The following is an 11,660-nucleotide window of genomic DNA, read 5'->3' as shown; positions in this document are numbered from 1 at the left end:
ACGCCATCTATTTGTCAGTACAGAAATACTCCCTATAGTAGGCAACAAGCGCAGCATGTATCAGTCAAAAAGGAAACAAAGTGACTGTTTTTGGCGCAAAAATCACGTGACGCACACCGTTTGCAAATACAAACAACTACCAGGATGTTTGTACACCGAAACAATCGTATTGAACTTGGCACCTAAATCAAAAACAAAGACCCGTGCTACCCAACTTCGGGGAACTCACTTCTCCGAGATCGAAACCCGAAGCAAATCTCAACGTATTTTTACTTTCGCCTATGCTTTCTCCTTCGATTATATCATTACTCTTTTCGCTGCATCTGAGTCAAGTTCAGTTTCAGTCAGTAAATTCTCAGAGCATCTACAGTTCAACCTAAGCCAGTCGCACCATTCGACCCGTCACCATGATGGACTTCTTCATAGCCAGCAACCATAATAAGGAACCCACGCCACCTCTAGAATCAGAATCAGAACTAGAAAAACCAGGCTTCAATGATCTACCCATGGAAGTAAGTCATCACAATCCTTTGTTTCGCCTTGTCTAAAACGCCATAAACCATGTAAGTAATCTTCGCGATCTTTCAGCTATTGCTCAAGATCATGAAGATGATCTCGTTGGATGACCGTATTGCTGCTGGAGAAACATGCCGTCGATGGTTGGAAGCCGCTCACTATTACACTCCCTTTAACGAGAAACTTATCTTCCGCTTCACCAACATCAACTTCTCCGATTACGAACCTCCTATCAAGCACTTCATCAGCGGTTTCAGAATCTTCCCACGGGTCGAAGCTACGTCTGTCACCTTCATAGGCAACAGTGACTTTTGGCCGGACTTTGGTGAATTTATTCTTGAATTGACTCTGAAAAACTGCCTCATTCGTGATACGGAGCTTTTTTGGGTTCTCCAACATGTGCCAAACCTTCGAAAACTAAGGATCGAGTCCTGCGATGAACTGTTCCGGATGTGGCATTTCGATAAGAAATTTCTCTGCTGTGAATCAAACTTTGTTCTGGAGGATTTGAGCGACGTATCTTTGGCAAACAACGACTTTATGGACGAAACACACTTCAATTGGATTATGACAATCTCACCCAATATCACCCAGTTGGACATATCAAATTGTTTCAAAATGGTCACTGCCCAACGGCGAGTTGCAATGGTTGAACACATTATGCGGTTTATTAACAACAAACGTTTCCAGCTCGAAGCCCTGAAATTCAGTGGAACCCTTTCCATTGACGACATTTGTCTTAGTACTTTAGCCATACTGGATGGACTACGATTAGAGAGTCTGAGTCTGACATTCTGTGATAAGATTCCGCCGGCAATCATCGATCTTCTAAGACGCCAGCCCGACCTGAAGATCAACCAAGCCCTGCAGTTCAAATTCAACAATAAGAAAACTGTCAAAACCATGAAAACTCCGGGCTTCATCAGCTTTCTTACTAGCCAACCGAATCTCGTCCATCTTGATCTATCACAATCGTTGGGAGTCACCGATGAAATCATGGAGTTGATCACCAACTATCTTCCGAAGCTGAAAACGTTGAAGTTGCGCCGCTGCATCTTGATCACGGACGAAGGCATAATGGACATCGTCAAACTTGAACACCTGGAGGTGCTTGACTTGTCCAACTGTGAACGTATTTCTGACCGTGCAATGTTTCATGGAGTAATCGGACGCAAGATCAAGAACCTTAAAGAGCTATACCTCTGTGAACTGCCCAGCCTGAGTGATTACTCGTTGATTCAGGTTACGTTGAACTTTGAACTCATAGAGATACTGGACCTCAGCAGTTCACCGAATGCGGCCACAGATGCCACCATGCAGTATATCAACTTTTACCTGGTCCACCTAAGACAGTTGATACTGTACTGCTGCACTAAGGTGACCGACGCTGGACTAACGGGAATTGATCTTCCGTATAATCCGTTGGAAATTTGGGATATTTCGGAGTCGTTTTCCATCGATCGTCTGTTTAAGCTTCGAGTGCTGAATCTCAATGGATGCTACAAGATAACTGATCTGTCTCTACAAAAGGGATTTAAGTTTGGTGAACTGAAGGAGCTGCATCTGGCAAGATGTTCGCTGGTAAGTTATTTTCAGATGTTGTTTTTGAACATTGAATCAAATCATTTTTTTTATGAAATAACCACATAAATTAAGATATTTGGTGAATTGAATGATTGGATGTATTGTTTGCTCGAGAATAGCGGAATTTTGGGCAAGTTTGTCACATTAAGCGATTACAAAAATCTTACTTTTTCAAAGACCTATCCTATCTTCAAAGGCATCTAAATAAATGGATGATTATTAGTTATGGAGCCTCTCAAATATTATACAAGATAACGTATTTTTCAGCACTATAGTGCAAGTGTGCCACTCATATCTTATTCGGGATGAAGCATCACAGATGTGCTGGACATACTTTTTTGAAACGGCTTATTCTGGGTTGGTTTCAAATATTTTTACCTCCGTCTACAATACTCAACAATTATATGTGAAATTATTATTTTGAAGAAAAGGGCGTCTTTTAACGCAGGTTTAAAATGGCCATTCCCAAGCTTAACTTGAGAACGTGCTTTTTAATTATGATTTCCTACCGAGTGGAAGTTTCCACAACTACCGAACAACTTAACATTACATATACTTTGCAATTGGATTAAATGGTAAAATTTAAATCAAATGTTTGTAAATATCAATTTGATGTGCAATTTACTAAAAAGTTACACGTCTTCTTGGTGAGAATCGTGCTCACGACTCCTTGTTCACTAGACAGGGAGCGTTACCCCTACACCATAGATTTTCTGAGAGAGTTAAGAACTCAACTTGAAATTTCTGAAACTTTTTGACGAAATTTCTGAATGTATACCTCACAGAAGAGCTAAAGTTGTTTTTATAGAATTTATTTAAAAAAATCTCGTTTTATTTCCTTTTTCTTTTTTGATAGACAATGTTTGGCATTAAAACGATAGAATTTTTACTGAAAATATTTGTTTTAACATCTAAGAAAAAAAATTTCATGACCTCCGTAGCTTCATGATATTATGGCAAACAGATTGATGTAGAAACCGATTTTTCCCTAATTGCAGAAATCCCGAACAAACTTTTTGGAGGGTCTTTTTTTAATTAGTGTGCTAGTACTATGGAAGTTGAACGCGGAAATATTGGCGGTATTTTTTAAGAACATTACCAACGTTGTCTTATCGGAAAAGCCGTAACGTTAGGGTTTATTGAATTAAAATCACTGAGGAAATTTATGCATTACCTTGAAAATTTGTTGAGGAATTCTAGATCGATTTTCAGAAATCAACAATATAAGAATAATAATTATTAAATCAATCAACTATAAGAAAATATATTCTTAAAAATCCTTTTTTTTTTTCTTTAGATTCTGTTGTTGTTGCTTTTTGGAGTATTGAAAATATATATGTGCGAAGTTACTCCAGAGAGCGTTTAGTTTCAGTAGGGAAACAATAAAATGTTGAAGCACGTAGAAACAACAACTGGATAACCAAAGATAAATGGTTATTTATCTCTGGAGAAAGGTGAATGATAACAATAAAATTAAACCCTCTCTAATGAATAAAAGTAAACAATTTATGGAGAAGTTCCATAATTTTTTTTAAAATCATCTTTGAAATCAAGCAAAATTCCTTCCTTAATATCTGGATCCACCAGAATTCTGCCGAAAATTTTCAAGAAATTCCGCGCTGGAATTGTACAAGAATTCTATCCCAGAATATAGATTCTGCCAATAATTGATAAAACTATTTCCAAAGAAATGTTTTCAGGAAGACCTTTATTCTTAATATCTTTATAAATATCTCTATAAATCATTTCTCTCTTCCCAGCAATTTTTCTAAATGTTTCTCCTCAAATTCCATAACCGATATGCTGATGTTCGGACGCAAAAATGTTTACTGGAGTTTTTTTTTAACAAATTTTCTCTAAAGATTCGAAGGCAAGATACATTTTTAAAACACTTTTCGTAGATAATTCTTCTGTAATAAGAAATATAAGCGCAATTTGTGATGTATTTTGGAAATATTTTTGAAGAACTTTAGTTGAACTTTGCAAAGAAAATTGAATTATTTTTTAATTTGGCTTTACATCAATTATCTTGATAAAGCCTCGCCAACAATATTTCACGAATTTACTCGGTTCATGTCCGCTCCTCTCCATCCTCGACTGTAACCCACACTCTCCAGGTCCTGGTGCTCCTGGTCAATCCATCTAGCTCACTGCGCCCCACGCCTTTTTGTTCCGACCGGATTCGTAGCGAACACCATCTTAACAGGGTTGTTGTCCGGCATTCCTGCAACATGCCCTGCCCAGCGTATCCTTCCAGCTTTAGCTACCTTCACGATACTGGGTTCGCCATAGAGTTGAGCGAGCTCGTGGTTCAACCTTAGCCGTCAAACGCCGTTCTCCTGCACGCCGCCGAATATCGTCATTAGCACTCGACGTTCGTAAACCGTAACATAAGCTTGCAATTCCTCTTCGAGCATAGTCCACGTCTCATGCCCATAGAGGACTACCGGTCTTATGAGCGTTTTGTACATCGTGCATTTGGTGTGGGGGTGAATCTTTCTTCACCGCAGTTTCTTCTGGAGCCCATAGTAGGCACGACTCCGGCTGATGATGCGCCTTCGTATTTCCCGACTAACATTGTTGTCAGCCGTCAACAAGGATCCGAGGTAGATGAACTCGTCCACCACCTCGAAGATATCCCCGTCTATCGTAACACTGCTTCCTAGGCGGGTCCTGTCGCGCTAAGTTCCGCCAACCAGCATGTAATTTGTTTTCGACGCATTCACCATTAGCCCGACTTTTGTTGCTTCGCGTTTTAGGCGGGTGGTGGTAGGCCACCGTTTCAAATTTTCTCCCAATAATATCCATGTCATCCGCGAAGCAAACAAATTGTCCGGATCTCGTAAAAATCGTGCCTCGACTGTTAAATCCGGCTCTCCGCATGACACCTTCAAGCGCAATATTGAACAACAGGCACGAAAGTCCGTCTCCCTGTCGTAGTCCCCGCTGAGACTCGAACGAACTGGAGTGTTCGCCAGAGATCTTCACGCAGTTTTGCACACCGTCCATCGTTGCTCTGATCAATCTTGTGAGCTTCCCGGGCAAGCTGTTCTCGTCCATGATTTTCCATAGCTCTACGTGGTCGATACTGTCATATGTCGCCTTGAAATCTATGAACAAATGGTGCGTAGGGACTTGGTACTCAAGACATTTCTGAGGGATTTGCCTCACGGAAAAGATCTGGTCCGTTGTCGAGCGGCCGTCGATGAAACCCGCTTGATAACTTCCCACGAACTCGTTTGCTATAGGTGAAGGCGACGGAAGATAATCTGGGATAGCACTTTGTAGGCGGCGTTTAGGATTGTGATTGCATGATAATTTTCACACTCCAATTTGTCGCCCTTTTTGTAGATAGAGCATATAACGCCTTGCTTCCACTCCTCCGGTAGCTGTTCTGTTTCCCAGATTCTGACTATCAGCCGATGCAGACAAGCGGCCAACCTGTCTGGACCCATCTTGATGAGTTCGGCTCCGCTGTGCTGAAGTAGCCATCGCCTTCGCTGTGCCGACCTTCTGTGCCTGTGTTCTCTGCGCCATTCAGGTGTTCATCGCAGTGCTGCTTCCATCTTTCGATCACCTCGCGTCCTCCCGTCAAGATGCTCCCATCCTTATCCCGGCACATTTCAGCTCACGGCACGTGTTGAGCTCCTGAAGAACTTCCGCGTTTCTTGAGAACGGTACAAAACTCTTGGCATTCCACCTCTTCCATGCGGCGCTTTTTGTTCCGGAATAGGTGGGTTTGCGGTTCTCGCTTCAGTTTGTATCGTTCCACGTTTTGTCGCGTACCATGCTGCAGCATTGCAGCCTACGCTGCATTCTTCTCCTCCAAAACCTCCTGGCACTCTTCGTCGAACCAATCGTTTCTTGAGCTCCGTTTCACATATCCGACAACGCTTTCGGCAGCGTCGTTAATGGCTGCTTTGACTGTCCTTCAGCAGTCCTCAAGAGGGGCCCTATCGAGCTCGCCCTCATCCGGCAACGCTGCCTCAAGATGCTGCGCGTACGCATTGGCGACATCCGGTTGTCTCAGTCGCGCTAGATTGTACCGAGGCGGGCGTCGGTACCGTACATCGTTGATGACGGATAGTTTTGGGCGCAGTTTCACCATCACCAGATAGTGATCGGAGTCAATGTTAGCGCCACGATAGGTTCTGACGTCGGTTATGTCGGAGAAGTGCCGTCCATCGATCAAGACGTGGTCGATTTGCGATTCTGTCTGCTGAGGTGATCTCCAGGTGTACCGATACGGGAGGCTGTGCTGGAAATAGGTGCTACGAATGGCCATATTCTTGGAGGCGTCAAAATCTATCAGTCGTAGGCCGTTCTCGTTCGTCGATCGGTGGGCGCTGAACTTTACAATTGTCGGTCTGAACTCCTCCTCCTGGTCAACCTGAGCGTTCAATTCTCCTATGATGATCTTGACGTCGTGGCTTGGGCAGCGATCGTACTCGCGTTCGAGCTGCGCGTAAAATGCGTCCTTGTCATCATCAGTGCTTCCGGAATGTGGGCTATGTACGTTGATTATGCTGAAGTTAAATAATCGGCCTTTGATTCTTAACTTGCACATTCGTTCATTGATCGGCCACCACCCGATCACGCGTCTTTGCATATCACCCATCACTATGAAAGCTGTTCCCAGCTCGCGTGTGTTGCCGCAGCTCTGGTAGATGGTATTACCTTTAAACGTTCGCACCATTGCTCCTGTCCAGCACACCTCCTGCAGCACTACGATACCGAAACCGCGAGTCTTTAGTACATCGGAGAGTATGCGACTGCTTCCAATGAAGTTGAGTCATTTCCGATTGTTCCGGTCCGTATTCTCTCGTTGACGTCCTGTGCTGATGTGTTTTACGGTTGGCTTGCAGAGCCTGACACCAACCCCCTAGATTTCCGGAGGACCATTCCCCTTAAATTTTCGGACGGCCATACTGCGCAGTTTAGCTTAGAATCCTTCTCTGGCACTCGGACGATGATCAGCCGCCCCTGACATGGGGAACAGACGCTGTTGTGAGCGGCTCCTAAAATGGAGTACAGACGCTCCAGGTTTGCAGAAGCAAACCCCCCTTCCTTCTCAGCATACGACCAAAGTTCCCTCCGGGGTTGGTTACCCGATCTTCCCCAAGGTTGCTCGTACCCCGGCCAGTACAACGAGGAGGTAGGGATAGGAGTTGCTGAGCAAGAGGCTAAGGACCGCATAAAGGAGTCTATTTTTTTTCATGTAGGTACGCGAGGTACCAATGGTACGCCATGCCCAACCATTTACCGTGCCATTCAGCAATATATCTCAGTATAAAATTTGACAGATTCAATGAATTTTTGGAGTGTTCGAAAGGGAAAACATTAAACTTTTGAAAGTTTATTTTATTTTTTTTTTTTTGTTGGATTTGGGAACATATTTCGGAATCAATTTGTGAATAAAAAATAGGCATTGAAGGAATAGTTGTCCTCTAATAAGCGGTTTCTTTATCACCGCTTAAACCTTAAACCTAGTTTAACTATATGGGTAAACGTGGAGTACGACTCAAGCGAAGAAATCGGCTCTAAGAGGAATTAAATTTAAAAAGTACGAACAAATCTTAAAATATTATATGACTAATTTTCAAGAGAAATGAAACAAAAGTTCTGAAGCTGCCCCTTGATATTCCTTGAGAAATTTGGTTGTACTAAAATTTTTCAAAAAATATTTAAGCGTGGCTTCGAAATGGTTGCTGCAAATCTGTCGAAAATAAGTCAAATATTTTTTGGAATTTCTTGTGAATTTAAAACATTGTAAGTTATCTTGAAAAAAAATGGTTTAGAGTTTAACCAACGAGTGCGAAATCATGCGAAATTGCTTAAAAAATTAAAGCAAAATGTAAGAAAAAAAATATAAATTTTTGAACACTAGGTTAAATTTCTGCCATAAATTCTGAGGATAACTTAGCTAGTATGACATTTCTTGAAATAATCTATTATGAATTAAGCCTTATTTTTCGCCAAAAATGTCCGCTTTCTATTGTCTAAAAAATTCCTCTAGTGGATTAACCTTTTTTTTTCAAGTAATTTTGTCGGACACTATACGAGTTGCAGTTAATGTATGGATTTCTATAGTGAATTCTTAAACGGAATATCATCATCACCGGACACCTCGACCAAAGCATCCTCCAAAAACATGGGAAATTATAATGCTAAGAATAAGCTTTTTTACGCTAAAAAAATTAAAACAGCATTGAGATGTCGAAAAATTACACTCGCGATTCTCCGAAGTAGAATCGCCAAGCTGATAATGTGTACGACAAGCGAGGTTTTCCCACTATTGTTGTACAAATTAAAGATCTAGGGTAAATGATGGCTTCAGCATTCTGAGGATATTTTCGGCAGCACTAACTTATCGTCCTTGTTAAAATTTATCTACGGAACAAGAGTTACCTGCAATGTACTCAATGTATTCCTTGAACTATAATCTTCCTTGTAAATCTCATTTTTTAGAATTATGTCAAGTGTTTTTTTTAAATTCATTATCATCCAAAATTGTTGTATGGCTTTGGAGTTTGGGTTGTATGACTTTGGAGGGAGCCTGGCCCTCCTTGGCACCCTGTTACTACGCCAATGCAGATGCGTGAGTTTGAAAAATTTTCAGCAGCTTTCAGTCGCCCCAACTAACGGGTCGGATTCGCTAACTGGAAGGCAGTCGTGTTCCAACGAGCGAATCCCCACGCTATTTTATCAAATCGAGTTTGCGCATTCAGCGGATTCACTATTTTTAGATCGGAGATTATTTTTGCTCAAGACTTCAGCACGATTTGATGCAATTTACACTTCCTTACTTATGAAGACTTACTACGCATCTACATTGCCCATACTCGCATAACAGTCTCATTTGAATTTTTATCACTTTTGAGTTAGCTTCATGAATAGCCTTCATTTATAGTGTAGTTTTCAAAATCTTTCTCAAAATTGTATATTTGTATGGATAAAGTGCGAAAAAAATACCAATTCATGTGCGTCCCATATTGAAAGTACTCGCATAACAGTCCCATCAGTTGAATTCGACGAAATTGAAGAAAACTCATTTCTATTATGATTTATTTAATTTTCTACAATGGTATTCAATTCGTAAGAAGAAGAAATCGTACAATTTACAGTGGTTTTCATAATTTTTATTTGAGAAAAACTTGATATTTTACATGAAAGTTTTCCCAGAATGCCTTCTGTAGCGAATTGTTTTAGAACCTTATGAAGCCTTCTTAGAGTATTGAATATAATCACTTCCCTGAACCAATGCTTACGTTGTTCTACTATTGTCCTTCAGATTAATCTTCGGTAGTCTCATCTTCCATTGATAGAGGGAAAGTGAAGGCTTTTTGGGCCAGCGCAGATCTGCACACATCGCCACTGATATCTTTGACAAGGTTTTCATGGTAAAACTGAGTGTTTGCGCCATGCAATTTCGTGAAATTAGAATGTTTTAGACACACAGCAAGATTGTTCAAATCAATGGAACCGCCATCAGCTTGTAGGCCAAACCTTGCTTTAAGTTTTACTTTGGTCTGTTTCAAATCCTACACCGACATCCAAATGCTATGCTGCAGGTGGTTGCATTGAACTTTTTATTTTGGCCGGTGCAGCAGTCAAATCTTAGCCAAGAAATTGTACATCACTATCACTGTCATCACTATTTTTTTTGAGCATTGAGGGACATTACTACACTTTAAATATGCGAATACTAACAACTGCAAAAACAAAGTAAGCGAGTCTTAAGTAATGGGACTGATATGCGGGTATATTTGTGTTAGACGAGCGAAATACTTGGATATCGAGTCCCATTTGCTAGTATTTTGGATTTGGACATAAAAAACTACCGCTTCAACTTTATTTCAGTAGTTGAAGATTTGTGCATACTTCGATCATAATGTGTTGAGTAATTCTACCAGGATTGACTACCACCAACAGTGGCAAAACGAAAAATTTTACAATTATGTTTAGACGCGTTTTTCTCGACATGATGATTTTCCTAATGGGACTGTATTGCGAGTATGGGCAGTACACTACCCACCAAAAGTATGAAATCGTTGCAATACCGAGTATTGCAGCACTTTTAAGTTTAGCATCGCCCAAAATCCAGTGATACAAGCAAAACAAAACAACAAAAATAAACCAAAAAAAATCGTGGGGATTAAAAGACGTTTTCAAGGTGCTGCAATATTCAGTAGCCTGGGACACGGTTATATGAAAAATTTAGATTCTCGCTCCAGTCCACTTTTTGAATTGCATTTAGGTCCCATAACAACTGTGCAAAATTTCAGCTCGATCGGTGAAACTATATTTTAGCGCCAGCCGTTCAAAGTTTATATGGGATTTACTATGGGAAAACTTACTTTAGCAAAGAAAAATCGCCAGAGGTCGCTCATTGTCCTCTATAGAAATTCAGAACACACAACTACGATGAACAACATTGCCGAAGACCGCAAAGCAATCCGATGCTTGTGAAAAAAGTTATTTAGCATAGACTATTCGGAAATTTTGCCCGATTTTGTTCTTATTGTTATTCCTTTAAATACGTTTTAATCTACGTCGCCTTGCCAATAGGTTTTATTGAATAACTTTTTTCACAAGTGTCGGATTGTTTCGCAGTCTTCGGCAACATTCTTTATCGTAAAAATACCTACCGAGGTCTGTGTTCAGAATTTTTATAGAGGTCAATGGGCGACCTCTGGCGATGTTTCTTTGCGAAAGTAAGTTTATCCATAGTAAATCGCATACAAATTTTGAACGGCTGGCGCTAAAATATAAGTAGATGAAAAAAAAACGAATTTAGTACTATACCATTTAATTCCACTAGAGTTTGTATCCTTTGACAGATACGCGTATTTCGACCTCAACTGTAAGGCCGTCTTCAGTGTCGTGTAGTACACGACGTGTACTAGACTCGACTTGAAGAAAACCATCGTATGCACACATTATATATTGATTTTGTCTTATCCGCAGATCACGGAAGCGGGTATTGCCGATTTGGTAGTCAACAACAAGTCGATCGAACACCTGGACCTAAGCGAATGTCCCAACATCAACGACTACTGTATCGAGCTGATCACCGCCAATTTGAAGAGGCTGAAGACCCTCAGGGTCAACAAGTGTCCGCTCTTGACGGACGACTGCCTGTGCATCATCAGTCTCAATTGCCAGTACATAAAGGTATCAATACTTACTCTCTCATGCGTACCGTTTTATGTGTGATCCTGTAAGGTAAAATTTTAACCGTTTTCAAGTTCTATTACAGCACGTTTCTGTCAACGGATGCTTCAAATTGAGCCGTGTCGAGGAACGGTTATCCCGATTACCGACGATGAAGGTGATCAATAGTTAGCACGCTTGCTTAGTGAGAAATGTTGTTTTACCTTTTACTGTTTAACCTTCTTTATTAGATATATCAAACGAATAAAAGTACATTTCTAAATTTAACTATCGAGTAGTAGTGTTCTGCTTTAATTTCACAGTCAAAACAAATACCTACCGCTGATGTAATGTGATCGCTTTGAATGAGGATGGCGTCAGATCAGTATTGCAGCATCTACTCGACG

The 11,660-nt window shown here is 40.9% G+C and overlaps 1 protein-coding gene across 2 annotated transcripts; it reads left to right on the top strand.

Moving 5' to 3' along the window:
* The first annotated feature begins 153 nt into the window (after positions 1 to 153).
* Positions 154 to 11,542, top strand: LOC5580210 (F-box/LRR-repeat protein 13). 2 transcript variants are annotated; one of them, XM_021853720.1, is made up of 4 exons: positions 154 to 512; positions 589 to 2,097; positions 11,068 to 11,274; positions 11,360 to 11,542. In XM_021853720.1, the coding sequence occupies exons 1-4, from the start codon at positions 408 to 410 to the stop codon at positions 11,444 to 11,446; spliced, it is 1,908 nt and encodes a 635-aa protein (XP_021709412.1). In that variant the 5' UTR covers positions 154 to 407; the 3' UTR covers positions 11,447 to 11,542. The 2 variants fall into 2 exon arrangements, with proteins under 2 accessions (XP_021709412.1, XP_021709413.1); XM_021853721.1 differs by having other exon boundaries at positions 155 to 512; positions 11,349 to 11,542.
* Positions 11,543 to 11,660: the final 118 nt, after the last annotated feature.

The sequence above is a fragment of the Aedes aegypti genome, chromosome 3 (genome assembly GCF_002204515.2).
Source record: "Aedes aegypti strain LVP_AGWG chromosome 3, AaegL5.0 Primary Assembly, whole genome shotgun sequence".
Taxonomy (NCBI): domain Eukaryota; kingdom Metazoa; phylum Arthropoda; class Insecta; order Diptera; family Culicidae; genus Aedes; species Aedes aegypti.
The sequence above is the reverse complement of the archived record's forward strand: the minus strand, read 5'-3'. Positions and strand labels throughout refer to the sequence as shown.

Coding starts and splice junctions, on each gene's coding strand:
- LOC5580210 (XM_021853720.1), top strand. CDS start 408: ATGATGGACTTCTTCATAGCCAGCAACCATAATAAGGAACCCACGCCA. Junction 513..588: donor TCAATGATCTACCCATGGAA/GTAAGTCATCAC, acceptor GCGATCTTTCAG/CTATTGCTCAAGATCATGAA. Junction 2,098..11,067: donor ATCTGGCAAGATGTTCGCTG/GTAAGTTATTTT, acceptor TCTTATCCGCAG/ATCACGGAAGCGGGTATTGC.